Genomic DNA, 18780 nt, shown 5'->3' with positions numbered 1-18780 from the left:
CCACCCTTTTTAGAGATCGGTTTTCTGAAAACAAAACATGAATATTCTCTGCAGCCGGGTGCTATGATTGATGCTAGGATCGTTAGCAAAATCTCAAGCAGAACTGTCAGTGGGATACCCAATTCATATGAAAACAAAGGGAAAATGTCAGTGGGATACCCGATATGTTGGCTCCTGTCAGTTCAATGGGGGTTCTCTAAAGACGTCACCCGGCTGATTCTCTCGTTAACACATTACAGAAACTCACCTGGCACCCCTAGTCGCTTGTGTCACATCAAGTATGGATGACTACTGTGAAATAGAGAAAAATAAATCTTTATCTTAGTGTGTACGTGGAATTAAAGAATTGTTTTTCTACTCTCGTAGAAATAAGGAAAGTTCTGAAATAGTGGGTAAACATGTTTAGTGGATTTGCGAATGAAGTACTTATGTTATGTTTCGTTTAGCTCGTCAACACTTCTAGGACTACCAACGATAACAGTCCTGGGCGTATGAGTATAGCAGCGCAAATACTGGAGGATAAGAACGTAATTTCAGGACAAAATTAATATATTTTTCGAAAGTATCAGCCAACTGGCTGAAGTACTTCTGAAAATGCGTGCACTTGGAATATCGCTTATCAGCCTGACGTTGACGGGGCTTGTCATTGGAAATGCTTACTATCAGAAGAAACAGTTTTATCCATCTGTCGTCTATATTACGAAGTCTAATCCGAGTATGGCGGTAAGTTGATGATACGGACCAATGTAAAATGAATTGTTATTTTGATATACAATTATCGGATTTTATTAGTGTTAACTCGGGTTATGTATGCTCAAAACTCTCCCAAAGTTGGCATGGGCATGTCATACAATCATCCACAACAGACATTTAATTTGGCTAGTTCGGATGCTACGATTGTGTACATTAACATGTTTTTTTTTTATTGAGAAGTAGAATAATTTCGTGACATTCTCTCATATTTGCAAGTTTGTCCCTAACAGACAAACATTCTTGGCAATCTCCATCATCATCTGTTGCACACGCTGGTGATCGATCTTAGCAACAGTTTAGTCCAGTATCCGACCATTTGTGTCACGTCCAAAGTCTTCTTTCCTGTCTTTAGCCACCTGTGGTTTCAATAAACCATAGCATCCGTTTTCCTCAGCGATCTCACCTGTATTTGACCAAATTATTATACTCAAATAAAAGTATTCTAATGTTCACACTTTTTTTTGAAAGTTGCATAATGATGAGCTAGAGAGCTTTACCATTTTGTGTGTGTGTGATAATAACGAAAACTTATTAAATCATCCCGGAAACATAAGATGAGAACAATGGAGTTTGACACATGGCGGGTTTGCATTAGGGAGATCTATAGCTATAGATGGATTTATTCACCCGAAAATAGATGTAAACGGGTGAGTATGTATATGATACACTTCTTCGAGGTATATATGTATAGAGTGTATAAATTCAGGCATATGTAAATATGTAAACGCTGGTGAATTTCTCACTGGTTAGAAATCACTAAAGTTGGATGCAATTCTATTTCAGGTGAATAAATTCACAGAAAATATGAATATATTCATTATATAAGTTAGCAGTTCGTTAGATATCTGCCCAGGTCGGAATCAAATGTTTATACGGAAGTTCCTTATATGCAAGTTTCTCTGCATACTTAAAATGCTCAAAATGAGGAAGTACTGAACCTACTAATTCCCGGGGAAGAGCAGCCATCCGACGTTCAACGAAAACACTGCGCCCTGGAGGATTTGTAGTAACGCGTATTGGATCAAGATTCAAAAACGAAAATATGTATGACCTTTTTAAAACTCTCGCCTGGTCCTCCATTCACATTATTTATGATCACTGGCATGATTATTCCTTGATGCTGAATAATCTCGAATTCAGGCAGCTCGCTAACGTTCAAATGCGTTCAAAGAACAGTGTCTTCCTGGACGAATTGGTTAATTTCAACGACGGATTCCAGTGGGCGTCATTATTATAACGCTATATGAATAAAATAGGTGAGATGGAAAAAAATATCAACCTCAAACCATTATTGCACCGTTATTTTGAAAAATCTATATATTTTATTTATTTACTAGCTGACCCGGTAAACTTCGTCCCGCTCAAAATTTGTTTTTTTTTGTTATCAATACCTTCGAATATTTACGTTTTCTTACTAAGCGCAAGTGCATGAGTCCAATCGCAGAACTGTTAATTGATTGATCTTCTAATCGACCCCGTTGAATTTACCTTTTACTAAAAATTCCTAGTACTTCTACCAAAACTCAGCATTTTAAAATCACATTATTTTCAGACACAATTCTCGTTCAAGATTTTTCAACCACTTGCAAATACCAAGTTTTTCCGTTTGGAATAAATGTTCGATACAGAAAATATGATAGAATAAAGACAGACCCTTCCCCTCTTCTCCCCTTAGAGAGGGGAAGGAGTATCTATTCACCATAGAAACGTTTCATGCTCCCTAAAATCTTCACATGCCAAATTTGGCTCCATTTGCTAGATTAGTTTTCGAGTTATGCAGAAATTTGTTTTTCATTTGTATGACAGCCCACCCTAAGAGAGGGGGAGGAGTGTCGAACCACCATAGAAACATTTATTGCATCCTAAAACCTCCACATGCAAAATTTGGTTTTGTTGGCTTGATTAGTTCTCGAGTTATGCAGAAATTTGTGTTTCATTTGTATGACACTCCTCCCCCTTAGAGAGGGGGAGGAGTGTCGAACCACCATCGAAATATTTCTTCCCCATAAAACCTCTACATGCCAAATTTAGTTCCGTTTGCTTGATTAGTTCTTGAGTTATGCGGAAATGTATGCTTCATTTGTATGGCAGCCCCACTCCCCTCTCAGAGGGGAGGAGTGTCTATTCGCTGTAGAAACCTTTTATGTCCCCTAAAACCATCGCATGCCAAATTTGGTATTCTCTTGATTAGTTTTCGAGTCATGAAGAAATTTATCTTTCATTTGTAAGGCAGCTTTCCCTTAGAGAGGGGGTGGAGTGTCTAACCACCGTGTTGGCCCAGCCAAAGAAAAAGCGACACTGTTACCGAACAGCTTATTTATTTACGGCTTCGATCTATAATTGTAAGGTATTAGTTCCATTCAATTGGCAATATATAACCTACAAATCAGTGGCCTATATAAAGTCTTAGCCTTTCTTTTCTGCTGACCAACAATATCGGAATTGTTTTAGAAATGGACCTGAATAATGTTAAATTATATAAATACATATAGGGAAATAACATTACATTTACCTCCGAATAAGCCTTTTACAAAAAACGTTTCAATAACACTGAATATTACAAATTTCAACGAATCAATTTATATATTGTCATCCGCATGCGTTCTGTTTACGATTTTATGATTTTAGCCCTTCTCTTTCCGCTGAATGACATTTCGACGCTTAGAGTCCTTCAAGCGTAGGCTGGCGGCTCGTTGTGCGGTATTAGAAGAAATTGTTGCCAGTTCACTCGATGTCGCTGTGGCAACATTCTCCCCCGGGTGCGGTCCACTGACTTCCTTGACCGCACAGTTACTGCTTTCATCGAATACAGCCAGTTTCGATACAGGTCGTCGAAGAACACCTCCCGTTGTCTGAACTAAAGCTTGACGAACGTGTCCATCTGTTGCTTGGATCGATTCGATCACGATACCACGAATCCAACCATTCCGCTCTCCCTCGTCCGCTATCAATACCAGATCTCCATCCTTCACTGGTCGCGATTCGTCGAACCACTTAGACTGTTTCCGGATTATCGGAAAGTATTCCTTCAGCGTTTTGACGTAGAACTACGTCTTGCATTAAGGGTGCCAAGTCAGAAAACATGGTTTAAATTCATGAAAATTGGAAGCATTCCCATTTTCCCATACATTTGTTCTGTCCATGTGCTTTCCCGAACAGAGCTGTTAATAACGAGCATCTTATGCTGCCGCTAGAATAGAAACAGTCGGAGACGAATGAATCGTTGGATTGAAAGTCTCCATAAATAAATGAAAAGAAGAAGAAGAAGAATAGAAACAACGAAGAGGGATAGCGAAAAGAGAATATTTGCGATGTAAGTAAGCTGTCGCTAGCGTATAAGCATTGCATCTCCTCTGAGGAAAATCCTTAGAATCTTTCTGTGCCCGAAACAACAAAGGTCACTTATTCTGCTCATTTTGTGTTTTATGTTTCCCCTCGAGCTGTGAACGCTAGCGAATATTTTACTATCGCTGCAACTGTGTGCATCTGTTAGATGCGTTTTTGATGCTTGTTGAATGGCGATACACGGAAAATGCCTCTAGTTAAATATTCAGTGCAATGCGTGCATTGATATAAAGAAACAAATTGCAGCATATGACCAATGAGTGTATTGTTCTCGTGAAGGCAAGAAAGAATCGTTGCTTCTCGAAATGGTTGTACAGAACTACGCAAACCATCAAACCATTTCAGGGTCCCCGGAACTGTTTACTAAAAAGTTATTTATTATCTTTCGACGTATTCGCAAATAGTATCCGAAATGATAAACCAACAAATTTCCAAAAAATGATTGCATAGTCCTACGTCCTAGGCGGTCGTGTCTCGGATACAACCCCTCGATTTTTTTTTTTATCCCAACAGTTTATTTTATTAGGCTCATTTAGCAATTCAGCTGTAACAGAGCCGAATTCATTCGTGTACATTTTTTATCTTGAGATAATTTTTGTTGTATATTCACTGTTACCATTTTTGAGGCGTAAGAGTATCGCCATCTATCGATAAACATTTGTTTTATTTATAACACAGTAGCCGTTTAGGCGTAAGAGAATTCCTAATTCTATCGATGCACACGATGTCTCTTTGACGTAGGACTACTGTAGTATGATTTCAAACCCCGTTCCAAAGTCCATCTTAAAACTCCCAATATACAAATTATCCTTCTCCTCATAAGCAGTTGATTGTTTCAAAATAAATGACTCATGCGTGGTCACTTCAATTTACGATTCCCACGAAACATTCCTCAAGCGCAACTGCATTATTTCGTTAATTGTTTTTCTCCCACATCCGTCCATGTAAACAAGCCAACATGCGCGGGCGATATGAATGCACCCTTACATCATGTCGCGCGCAGCTAAAGGCAATAAACCAGAAACCAAAACAAACCCAGTTCTATTCTGATTAAATACGCGACCGTACACAAAGTCGTCGTGACACTTTACGATTTCTCATGAAATCGATATGTGCGCTTATGAGCGCAGTAAGCAATTCTATTTCTTGACACCATTCACATCGAACACTGCATTCGATTGATTGGCTATTCCCCTTTGAAATCGACTTGGCTCCTCCCAATGAAACTCTCCACAAACTGTTGGCTAAGTTAGCTTAAGACTTTTGTAACTAGGATTAAAAGAGTTCTTGTATGACACTCGACGCGGACGGCCGCGTGGAGCGACGAGAAATAAATAAAGTTTTTTTGAATAAAAGTATAACTTAATTAATAGTAATAGAAAACTACGTCTAACCGGAAGATATAGGGGGTGAAATGGAAATTTAGGCACTGAACAAGTAGGAAAAAATGCAAGATTTGGAACGCTTATAACTCGAGCATTTCTCAATAGATCGCAAAGGTTTTTGCATCAATTGATAGGAAATATATCTACGCATCTGTCATAACGAATAAGATTTCATTTTTCTTGAGATAAATAATTGAATAATTGTGAAATATCAAGCATTGTCCAAATGCACAATGTGCCCATTTTTGATTGGTACATTTTGTGCTCCTCAAATCGTACCGATCAAAACGGGCAACCGCGAGGTGTATCTGGTCGCCAGATCGAATTTAAAAAACTCCCTTCGGGCCCGAGGAAGACAGCCCAATGTGCCGGTGAGAGATGTGTTGGCTCGGTTAGACCTTGATTACATGTCCCATATATATGTTTTCCTTAAAGCTATAGATCTTCGTGTGTGATTGCCCCTACATCCTTATACCCTCCTTTCCTTCCTTTGCGGGTAATTCGTCCCCTTGCTATAAATAGTAGAATAAGTTGAAATGTAAATACACTATAGATATACGAATAGATTTATAAATTGAGTGTTCATCAACATTGTTACAATTTCCTTATATCCCATCCTTCTCCTAAAAATATGTCACCCTCCTAAACTCGAGTACACCGCGAGTAATCGGTTTTCCACCTTACTAACCATAGATGTAAGAAAATTGTTTATATATATAGTTTTAAAATTATATTTAAGAATTCGGCTCCTTTAAACTTAAGTAACTAAGCCTGTAAAAATAAACGAATTAAAAAAAAAAAAAAACGGGCAACCAGAGCAGCAGCGAAATAGAATGAAGCACGATTGGAAAGGAAAAAGAAAAAAAAGAACGAAACATTGGTCGCAGTCTCACACATGCGTAATGCTCGAGCTAGCCAGTCAGCTCAAAAATCCCCGCTCCGCTGCCGTAACGATCATTCTCATCCAAACCGTACACCACATCGGTTCGCATCACAACACATCAACAAACCAACCCAAGCAGCCATGTCTGGACATGGTAAAGGAGGAAAAGTGAAGGGAAAGGCAAAATCCCGCTCGAACCGTGTTGATGTGGAGTTCCCCGCAAAGATAGCTAGGCCGAGCGCGTTAGTACCAGTGCACCAGTCCACCTAGCCGGCGTTATATAGTTTCGGCCGCCGAAGTGATCGAGTTAGCTGGCAAAGCTGCTCGCGACGATAAGAAAACCTGCATTCGGAACAGAACACATTCGGTTCGGTGGACATCAAGACAACAGGCAGTTGCAGCGAATGGCGAGTGGCAAACGCAATCGCAAAACGGCATCAGGTAGCAGAAGAAAAAAGTTTGTTCTTTATACAAACTGCTTTGGTGGCAAATCCAGAACAAGGCGACATCGACGGCGTTCGAAATGGTTTTTTTCAAAACCACGAGTACAAAGTTTTCTAAATTGGGACCATTCCATAAAACAAGGCGCTTTTCAGGGCCATTAAACCTTCCAAAAAAGAGTTTAGGAAATACAGTTCAATGCTTTCTAAAACATTATCCAAAATAATAATAAAACACAAATTGATTTTTTCATAATTTGTTTGCCATGATCTGATGAGTATGTGAATTTGGCAGTTGTTCTGAGCTTATTGATAGTTGGAGACTTTCCAGATTATTCAATTTTCACCTGTACTTTCAATTCTTAAATTGTTTCCAGATTGAAAGTACAGTAATTTACAATTAGTTCGACATTTAGCTAATTGGACGGACATGTAATGCGACTTATTTAGTTGGACATTTTTGTAAACATAGAGATCCTAATTATGACCCCACATTGAAAGTCGACACTGTACCACTGTCATCGCAAATGTTCAATTACAGGTTAAAATCGCCTCCAATGCGACACTGAGTGGCGCTTCGGCACGTCGCATTGAATGTAATTTACTGTACAACATGTCACAAAGCTGGATGGGAAGAAATTTTCCAACTGTGAAAGCTGTGGCGAGTGGCAACAAATCGCTAAACAGGAAGGTTTAGCCGAACAAGATGGGGATATCGAGTGACAACAAAACAATAAACTCTTTAGATTGAAGATAATTTTGTGATCCTGAAAAGGACCCTTTTTAGCCTGCATGTGAATCCAACGAGCGAACAAATCGTAATGAATGTATTTTTTTGCCATCGCTCCCTTTTAACGCTCATTCGTTCGTCTCGTTGGACTCGCCCCTCTGGCTGAGTCTGCCGATTTGTCTCTATCCTGTGAGTGTGTACCGCTAAAATATAAAACACGCGGACCCCAAAAAAATATCTTATTTTCTTTCAAACCGTAAACCCGTGTGGTTGTACGGCATCGGCATCGTGGACGTAACAAAGGAGGACAAGTTAAGGGAAAGGCAAAGTCTCACTCGAACCGTGCAGGTCTCCAGTTCCCTGTTGGTCGCATTCACTGATTGCTCCGCAAGGGTAACTAGGCCGAACGGATTGGTGCCGGAGCACCAGTATACCTAACAGCGATTATAGAGTTTCGGCCGTCGGAGTGCTCGAGTTGGCTTGCAAAGCTGCTCACGACAATCAGAAAACCCGGATCAAGAACAGAGCAGCTTCGGTTCGGCGCTCATCAAGGCAACAATTAGTTTCAGTGAGTGGCAAAGTGTTTCTCCGGCACGTCGCATTAAATGTAATTTACTGAACAATATGTCACAAGCTGGATGGGAAGAAATTTTCAACTGTGAAAGCTGTGGCGAGTGGCAAACGCAATAACTAAACAGGAAGGTTTAACCGAACAAGATGGGAATATCGAATGATAACAAAAACACAACACCAAAGGTTCTTTTCAGAACCATCAACATATTCATAAAGAGTAAACATAAAACTAGTCCATTTTTCAGGTAGATAGGTGGGTATTCACGTAGGAGAAGAAAATAAAACAATATATTTAAAATATATATTTAACAAAAGCTGTCCCCTTTGTTATAGTCCTACGTCACTCCGGTTATGTCCCCGACATTACCCACCCGTCTTTTTGACGTAGGACTACGTTTAACTGGAAGATATAGGGGGTGAAATGGAAATCTAGGCACTGAACAAGTAGGAAAAAATGCAAGATTTGGAACGCTTATAACTCGAGCATTTCTCAATAGATCGCAAAGGTTTTTGCATCAATTGATAGGAAATATATCTACGCTTCTATCATTACGAATAACATTTCATTTTTCTTGAGATAAATAATTGAATAATTGTGAAATATCAAGCATTGTCAAAATGCACTATGTGCCCATTTTTGATTGGTCCATTTTGTGCTCCTCAAATCGTACCGACCAAACCGGGCAACCAGAGCAGCGACGAAATAGAATGAAGCACGATTGGAAAGGAAAAAAAAATTAACGAAACATTGGTCGCAGTCCTAATTATGACCCCACATTGAAAGTCGACACTGTACCACTGTCATCGCAAATGTTCAATTACAGGTTAAAATCGCCTCCAATGCGACACTGAGTGGCGCTTCGGCACGTCGCATTGAATGTAATTTACTGTACAACATGTCACAAAGCTGGATGGGAAGAAATTTTCCAACTGTGAAAGCTGTGGCGAGTGGCAACAAATCGCTAAACAGGAAGGTTTAGCCGAACAAGATGGGGATATCGAGTGACAACAAAACAATAAACTCTTTAGATTGAAGATAATTTTGTGATCCTGAAAAGGACCCTTTTTAGCCTGCATGTGAATCCAACGAGCGAACAAATCGTAATGAATGTATTTTTTTGCCATCGCTCCCTTTTAACGCTCATTCGTTCGTCTCGTTGGACTCGCCCCTCTGGCTGAGTCTGCCGATTTGTCTCTATCCTGTGAGTGTGTACCGCTAGAATATAAAACACGCGGACCCCAAAAAAATATCTTATTTTCTTTCAAACCGTAAACCCGTGTGGTTGTACGGCATCGGCATCGTGGACGTAACAAAGGAGGACAAGTTAAGGGAAAGGCAAAGTCTCACTCGAACCGTGCAGGTCTCCAGTTCCATGTTGGTCGCATTCACTGATTGCTCCGCAAGGGTAACTAGGCCGAACGGATTGGTGCCGGAGCACCAGTATACCTAACAGCGATTATAGAGTTTCGGCCGTCGGAGTGCTCGAGTTGGCTTGCAAAGCTGCTCACGACAATCAGAAAACCCGGATCAAGAACAGAGCAGCTTCGGTTCGGCGCTCATCAAGGCAACAATTAGTTTCAGTGAGTGGCAAAGTGTTTCTCCGGCACGTCGCATTAAATGTAATTTACTGAACAATATGTCACAAGCTGGATGGGAAGAAATTTCCAATTGTGAAAGCTGTGGCGAGTGGCAAACGCAATAGCTAAACAGGAAGGTTTAACCGAACAAGATGGGAATATCGAGTGATAACAAAAACACAACACCAAAGGTTCTTTTCAGAACCCCCAACATGTTCATAAAGAGTAAACAGTAAACTAATCCATTTTTCAGGTAGATAGGTAGGTATTCACGTAGGAGAAGAAAATAAAACAATATATTTAAAATATATATTTAACAAAAGCTGTCCCCTTTGTTATAGTCCTACGTCACTCCGGTTATGTCCCCGACATTACCCACCCGTCTTTTTGACGTAGGACTACGTCTAACCGGAAGATATAGGGGGTTAAATGGAAATCTAGACACTGAACAAGTAGGAAAAAATGCAAGATTTGGAACGCTTATAACTCGAGCATTTCTCAATAGATCGCAAAGATTTTTGCATCAATTGATAGGAAATATATCTACGCTTCTATCATTACGAATAACATTTCATTTTTCTTGAGATAAATAATTGAATAATTGTGAAATATCAAGCATTGTCAAAATGCACTATGTGCCCATTTTTGATTGGTCCATTTTGTGCTCCTCAAATCGTACCGACCAAACCGGGCAACCAGAGCAGCGACGAAATAGAATGAAGCACGATTGGAAAGGAAAAAAAAAATTAACGAAACATTGGTCGCAGTCTCACACATGTGTAATTCTCGAGCCAGCCAGTCAGCTTAAAACTCCCCGCTCCGCTGCCGTAACGATCATTCTCATTCAAACCGTACACCATATCGGTTCGCATCACAACACATCAACAAACCAACACAAGCAGCCATGTCTGGACATGGTAAAGGAGGAAAAGTGAAGGGAAAGGCAAAATCCCGCTCGAACCGTGTTGATCTGGAGTTCCCCGCAAGGGTAGCTAGGCCGAGCGCGTTAGTACCAGTGCACCAGTCCACCTAGCCGGCGATATATATTGTCGGCCGCTGAAGTGATCGAGTTGACTGACAAAGCTGCTCGCGACGATAAGAAAACCTGCATTCAGAACAGACCACATTCGGTTCGGTGGACATCAAGACAACAACAGGCAGTTGCAGCGAGTGGCAAACGCAATCGCAAAACGGCAGCATGTAGCAGAAGAAAAACGTTTGTTCTTTATACAAACTGCTTTGGTGGCAAATCCAGAACAAGGCGGCATCGATGGCGTTCGAAAAGGTTTTTTTCAAAACCACGAGTACAAAGTTTTCTAAATTGGAACCATTCCATAAAACAAGGCGCTTTTCAGGACCATTAAACCTTCCAAAAAAGAGTTTAGGAAATACAGTTCAATGCTTTCTAAAACAATATCCAAAATAATAATAAAACACAAATTGATTTTTTCATAATTTATTTGCCAGGATATGATGAGTATGTGAATTTGGCAGTTGTTCTGAGCTTATTGATTTTCACCAATTCTTAAATTGCTTCTAGATTGAAAGTACAGTAATTTACACTTATCTCGACATTTAGCTAATTGGACGGACCTACAGGTGCGACATATTTAGTTGGACATTTTTGTAAACATAGAGTTCGGGGTCCAAATTATGACCCCACATTGAAAGTCAACACTGTACCACTGTCATCGCAAATGTTCAATTACAGGTTAAAATTACCACCAATCCGATACTGAGTGGTGGTAATGCGACGTGCCATTGAATGTAATTTACTGTAAAATATGTCACAAGTTGGATGGGAAGAAATTTTCCAACTGTGAAAGCTGTGGCGAGTGGCAAATGCAATCGCTAAACAGGAAGGTTTAGCCGAACAAGATGTTGATATCGAGTGACAACAAAACAATAAACTCTTTAGATTGAAGATAATTTTGTGATCCTGAAAAGGACCCTTTTTAGCCTGCATGTGAATCCAACGAGCGAACAAATCGTAATGAATGTATTTTTTTGCCATCGCTCCCTTTTAACGCTCATTCGTTCGTCTCGTTGGACTCGCCCCTCTGGCTGAGTCTGCAGAATTGTCTCTATCCTGTGAGTGTGTACCGCTAGAGAATAAAACACGCGGACCCCAAAAAAATATCTTATTTTCTTTCAAACCGTAAACCCGTAAATCGGCATCGTGGACGTAACAAAGGAGGACAAGTTAAGGGAAAGGCAAAGTCTCACTCGAACCGTGCAGGTCTCCAGTTCCCTGTTGGTCGCATTCACTGATTGCTCCGCAAGGGTAACTAGGCCGAACGGAGCACCAGTATACCTAACAACGATTATAGAGTTTCGGCCGTCGGAGTGCTCGAGTTGGCTTGCAAAGCTGCTCACGACAATCAGAAAACCCGCATCAAGAACAGAGCAGCTTCGTTTCGGCGCTCATCAAGGCAACAATTAGTTTCAGTGAGTGGCAAAGTGTTTCTCCGACACGTCGTATTAAATGTAATTTACTGAACAACATGTCACAAGCTGGATGGGAAGAAATTTTCCAAATTTGAAAGCTGTGGCGAGTGGCAAACGCAATAACTAAACAGGAAGGTTTAACCGAACAAGATGGGAATATCGAGTGATAACAAAAACACAACACCAAAGGTTCTTTTCAGAAATATCAACATATTCATAAAGAGTAAACAGTAAACTAATCCATTTTTCAGGTAGATAAGTAGGTATTCACGTAGGAGAAGAAAATAAAACAATATATTTAAAATATATATATTTAACAAAAGCTGTCCCCTTTGTATAGTCCTACGTCACTCCGGTTATGTCCCCGACATTACCCACCCGTCTTTTTTTTATTAAATCGTTTATTTTTACAGGCTCAGTTACATAAGTTTAAAGGAGCCAAACTCCTATTGTATGCAGGATGGCATTAACGAATTTTCTCGGTAGCAATAACTGCTTTCTTTAGTTGATAACTGATGTTGAAAATTGACTGACGTTACATCTACATTGCATAGAGAAATAACTAAGGAGCAACACGATGAGCTATGTATTTCCTGCTGCTCTGTTCTTATTTTAAAGGACTTTAATCCGAAGGTCATCCGTCCCTGTATTTACTGTTGGTTTTTCAGAACGCTTATAGCTCATTTATTTCTCGACAGATCGTAGAGTTCGTCTCAGTTCAACCTCAGTTCTTTTTCATTTTTATTTACTTTGTTTGCGGAGACTACAAATCTTACAATTCATTCGTCTCCGAAACCACAGCTTAAGGTACGGTAATGTGCTCAATAGTGAAATATATGATAGTGAACGAGCTGATGACCACCTGTGCATTCCCTATCACAGCCATCATTTTGATTGTACGATATGTGTATACGCCGAAAGATGCCCGACGTTGAACATTTAATAAGTACAAAGCCTTCAGAAAAAAATCAAGAATCAAGTTTGTAAAAAAACGCAAAAACACAACACCAAAGGTTCTTTTCAGAACCCCCAACATGTTCATAAAGAGTAAACAGTAAACTAATCCATTTTTCAGGTAGATAGGTAGGAATTCACGTAGGAGAAGAAAATAAAACAATATATTTAAAATATATATTTAGCAAAAGCTATCCCCTTTGTATAGTCCTACGTCACTCCGGTTATGTCACCGACATTACCCACCCGTCTTTTTTTTCGGCGTAATATTGCTATTGTTCGAATGTTCACAGATGGGCTGTTCACAGCGGGACTGTTGATATGAGGCATCCTTTGTTGCGTTATTAATAGTGCCAATTACCGATTCAGCAGACCGAAAATGTGAGCGGTAAGGGACTGGGATTACCCTCACATGATGATTGTTGCGTGGACATAGTAGCTAGAATAACACACAAAGATGGTTAGTTGAGGGGCCCTGAGTTATGAGCTCATGATCGTTCGCTTAGTAGCGGACACGCAACCAATTAGGCTACGAAGACCTCCAATCGCAGCGTTGCCAAAATCGATTGAGCTGACGTTGGATATCTCCCCACGACTCAGGGAAGGTTCTTTTGAAACATTCTTCATCTACGCATGGCTGCTTGACTCCATTGGAGCTTCCAAGCAGGAAATGGTTTGGCGTGAGGGATTCTGATTCCGCAGAATCAAGAGGTAAGTACGTGAGTGGTCTAGTATTTACAATGCCGTCTGCCTCTACGATTACGGTTTGTAACTCTTCATTGGTGGAATGAAGGTCCACTTCGTGATGGCACTGGTGAACGTGGATATCGCCCCTTCGTTGATTTGTTCACGGAGCAGACGTTCGGCCCCATGGAAGTTCGTAGCGTCGTCCGTGAAAAATTCCACGGGTGACTCACGACGACACACAAATCGTCGGATACATGAAATACACGATGCAGTCGAAAGACTGTATGCCACTTCGAGATGGACTGCGCGCACAGTAAGGCACGTGAAGAGCGCGATCCATCTTTTCACTTTCGAACGACCTTGTTTGACCAGTAATGGCCCGAAGTAATCCACTCCGACGTAGCTAAATGGACGAACATGTACGGCTAACCGTGCTGCTGGCAAAGGTGCCATCGGAGGAACAGTTGGACGTGCCTTGCGGACTTTGCAGAATTGGCAATTTCTTCCGATCTCTTTCACTACGGATCGAAGTTTTGATATAGCGAACAGTTGACGAACTTCGTTCGCCACAGTTTCGGAGTTTGCATGACGGTAAAGGCGATGAAATCGTGTAACAAGAAGTTCCGTGCATCGATGCTTCCTTGGCAGGATGACTGGAAAGCGCACGCTGTGATGCAAATGTTTCGCTGCTGAAATACGACTGTTCTGCCGCATCAGTCCCTCTTCGTCCAACATCGGTATTAGTTGGTATATAGTGCTGGATTTCTCTATTGGAACCAGCTTGTTTCCTGTCACCACTTGATTATTTTTCAATGTAGTCACTTCTTCCGGAAATACCTCTAGTTGAACTTGTTTCAATATTGCAGTTTCGGCAGCCTTCAGCTCCGATTGGGTAAGTAATCCAGTCGACGGACTCCTTTCCCCTTTCTTTCTAGCGTTGTTAATGAATCGTAGCACGTAGGCCATACTACGTTGTAGCTTCTCCCATTTAGAGAACCGTTCATAATCGACCACTGGCTCCCATGTCACATGGTAGAGAACTGATGACCGAGCTTCTTCGTAGGTGTCGATTACTGGATCGGTTGAACCTGGCCATTCTCGCTCTGGATAGCATAGGAACTTTGGTCCGTGGAACCACATACTGCCTGCGTTGAAGTAGGGTCCACTTCCCCACTTTGTTGCATCGTCCGCCGGATTGGACTCCGACGGCACCCATCGCCACTCATTGGCAACCGTTACCTCGAGAATTTCACCGACTCGGTTGGCCACGAAAGGCCTATAGTTTCTAGGGTCTGCACGGATCCAAGAAAGCGCTATCGAGCTGTCTTTTCACAGAATTCGTCGTTTTATGGGAGTGGAGTGATGTGCTTGCACGAACTTTGTCATCCTTGAAGTTCAAATTTTGGAATAGTCATTGGCTTTAACGGTGCTACTTTAGCCTTTGCCGCGATTAGTGTACACTGCGGGACTCCATCAACACTGAACGTCCGCAGATAAAGGACACAAGAATACGCGTACGAGCTGGCATCCACGAAGACGTGGAGTTCAGTATCTTCGTACGTATGCGCTGAAACATTCGAGAAATAGCAGTGTGGGATCTGAACGTTAGCGATGTGCGAAATCATGTTGATCCACCTGCTCCAGTCTGTAAGCTGTTTATCGTCGATTTCTTCATCCCATCCAGTTCCGGCGCGCCACAAATCCTGCATCAGAATCTTTCCATGTATAAGGAACGTAGCTAGTAGTCCCAAAGGATCGAACAATGTCATGACGCAGCGCAATACTTGTCTCTTCGTTTGAATTCTGCGATTTTCCAGAAGAGACTGAACTTCATCGCTCATTTGAGTGCTGAACGATAGTTCATCTGTTAGTGGATTCCACAATAATCCAAGTACGCGTTCAGCAGCTTCTACCGATCCAAAACTATCGAGGTAATCGTCTACATAAGTACACTCTAGTATACCTTCTGCTGCTCTCGGATACCTATCGCTATGCTCCCGAGTATTCTTATTCTTAACAAATTGTGCCGACGCTGGCGAACAAGTCGACCCAAACGTCGCAACGTCAACAAGGAAGACTTCCGGATCCTGGGCTGAATCGACACGCCACAGAATTCGTTGCGAATGTTGGCTGCGCGTATCAATATCTGCATAAACATTTCCCTGACATCGGAACACACCGCGATCTTGAACTGTCGAAAGCGAAACAATACTCCCAACAGCGACACCAACTGATCCGGCCCTTTCAATAACATGTTGTTTAGTGAAACTCCGTCCACCTTCGCTGCAGCGTTGCATACGATGCGTATCTTCTCTGGTTTCTTCGGATTGACCACCACGCCTAATGGAAGGTACCAAATCCTACGAGGATTTGCTTCATTGAGTTCGTTCATCGTAGCTTTGTGGATGTAGCCCTTGCTTACAAATTCTCGTATCTGTCAGAAAACGTTCTCTTTTAAGACTGGATCCCTTTGCATTTTCTTTTTCAGGCATTCCAGTCTGCGAAGCGCTATCGTGTAGCTATTCGGCAGCTCCACGTCGTCCTTCGCCCAAGTAACCCAATTTCGAATTTCTCACCCACTCGAACGGTCGTCTGCTCCAGTAAATCCAAAGCTCGTTGTTCTTCCTTAGATCGCAAGGTGACACTCCCTGATCCTATTTCTTCAATGTCGTAGAATTGCTTTACGGCATCATGTAGATCCTTATTCGTCGTACATTCGCAGATGTGCAAGCTGTATTCACTCTTCATTCCGGGCTGCTGCTTTCCGTAGACACACCACCCGAGCCTGGTTCACAGCAATTGGACCATTACCGTCACCTTCTCTAGATGTCAGTGGAGTGGCTAGCTGTAGATTATCCAGCTTTGGCACAGCATTTTTGTAGCTCTGTAACGGGAATTGTTTGAGGTATTCAAACTGTTTCGCGGCTTCTTCCAAATGGAAGGTCTGGCTGGGAAGGTTTAGACTTGCCACTGTACGAACGTTCGACATTTTAAACCGTTTCTGCGAACCGATCCCACCAACATGTATGTTAACTATCTTCGAAATCTCCTCTACTCTAGTTGTGTTGCCTATCCACCGCAGTCACAGTGTCTGCACGATTCCACTCACTCCCAGTTGTTCTGCAATTTCGTTCTCGACAGTCGACAGTCGATACAGTGTTACAGGCACGATACGAAACAAAACGCTCGATCCCAAATACTGATGAGTGAGACTATTCGCTTGTTGCATTTGTGTAGAGTTCCCCACAGTTCTCCTTGTTGAATGCAACAACGGATGGTGCCGATACTGGCAGCCATCGATATTGCAACGCTTGTCGCTTCTGCACGATCGCCTACCATGTCTGTATAAACAAATCTGACACAGCGATAAAGCTCTAACCTTCCGCCATCGATCATCGACGTTCAAATCCTTGAACCCTGAACATTCTCGCAAACGATGACCTACCCTACTGCAGAAAATGCATTCGATTTGCTTGCTCGCTTGCACTTCGATATTGTTCCCGGTATGGGAGTTAACGTATCCTCTCAGCTTCGATTTGTCCTTGTTGATAGTCTCCGGTGTGAAAAGCACAACACTAGAAGCATCATTAACGAGATTTTCCATATAGCCGCTGAAAGTCTTCAAATTCACCACGCCGGGACACCGTTTATACCCAGCCCACATGAGCTTCTGATCGGGCGGCAATTTTCCGACGAGTTCCTGAAGAAGCATCGGATTCGAAATATGTGCCTGTTCGTTGGCCGCTTCTATATGATCACAAAGCGCTTGCGCTGCCAACCCATACTCGATTAATCCTTCCAACCTATCGGGTTTTGGGGCAGGAATCTTCCGCACCTTCTTCAGAAACGCGTTGATCAATAACTCTGGACGTCCGTATCTTCTACGAAGAGTCTCAATGACTTGAGGTACTGCAGCAGGTAACACCAATCGGCTGCGTACCATTTCGAGAGCTGGCCCTTTGGGACAACGTTGTAGACGGAGCATATTCTCCCAATCCGTATATACACACGAAGACGTCGTATACTCGTAGTTCGAAATAAAAATAGGCTAATCCGCGGGATCGCCTGAGAACTGGAAGATCACGGGCCATCGATTGACGAGCAGCAAGCTGTTGCGGCGATGGAACATACTGGTTGGCATTCAATTGTTGTCGTTGATGTTGTGGCTGCTGTCGCTGTTGCTGTTGTTCGTTCCACACATTCCATGTCGTAAGCTGCATTGACGATTGCACGTTTTCACATGAGAGCGCGCGGAAGTTACTTGCTGCTGCTCGCTTGCAAAGGGGATGCGTTGCTGCTGGTGACTATCGAAAATATTTTGACTAAATTCGCGGATATCTGATTCTTCTCTGTTATTAATATAAACCGTATCGGGGGGGATCATAGAGGACTTATGAAGGACATTACCACCGTACATTTTATTTGAAAAACCACTTTCATTAACATTACTCTTACCTACACCACCCACTTCATTGACATGCTTTTTCTTATAGGCTCCCAGATTTCGAGCCTGCTGGTTACCTTTACCTTGAGTGGCTGGTTTCGGGAAGTCGTACTGATGTTGATTGGTCGTTGGGCTGATATTCCAATTGGTCGTATCCACACGCTGACTGCTTGGAGCTGACTGTAGTTGACAGATTTCGAGTAGCTTTTGAAGATCGCGAACCATATCCAATAGGTCGCGATGGTGTACATCCGTGGGCTGAGCTGCTGCTGGTGGGTCCGGTTGGCCACCCACTGCGCCGTCTTCTAGCTCCGGGTTTTCGCTGACTGGTTCAGCTACCGATTTGTCACCTCTACAATTGTTCACGTGGTTTGCGTTATCCATCAACTTCAACTGCTCGGCCAGGAATTTCATTTGCAGCAGCAGGGCGAGATTACGCTGTATATTAGAACTGGAAGTGTTTCCCACGAGTGTGGGTGGAACTGCTGCTGTTTCCGTCGTACATTTCGAGCATATCCATGCTCGCTCGCTTACAGACTCCGTCACACTCGCACACGAAA

The 18780-nt window shown here is 42.1% G+C and overlaps 1 protein-coding gene across 2 annotated transcripts in view; it reads left to right on the top strand.

Moving 5' to 3' along the window:
- The first annotated feature begins 232 nt into the window (after positions 1-232).
- LOC129761952 (E3 ubiquitin-protein ligase HRD1) overlaps positions 233-18780 on the top strand; it is a 40883-nt gene continuing 22335 nt past the window's right edge. The window contains exons 1-2 of one of the 2 annotated variants that reach the window (XM_055759853.1): positions 233-388; positions 447-723. In XM_055759853.1, the coding sequence (XP_055615828.1) occupies positions 595-723 (129 nt within the window). In that variant the 5' untranslated portion in view covers positions 233-388; positions 447-594. Of the gene's footprint in view, positions 393-446; positions 724-18780 lie in introns of both variants that reach the window. The other variant, XM_055759941.1, reaches the window with a different exon arrangement.

Source organism: Toxorhynchites rutilus, chromosome 1 (genome assembly GCF_029784135.1).
Source record: "Toxorhynchites rutilus septentrionalis strain SRP chromosome 1, ASM2978413v1, whole genome shotgun sequence".
Taxonomy (NCBI): domain Eukaryota; kingdom Metazoa; phylum Arthropoda; class Insecta; order Diptera; family Culicidae; genus Toxorhynchites; species Toxorhynchites rutilus.
The sequence above is the reverse complement of the archived record's forward strand: the minus strand, read 5'-3'. Positions and strand labels throughout refer to the sequence as shown.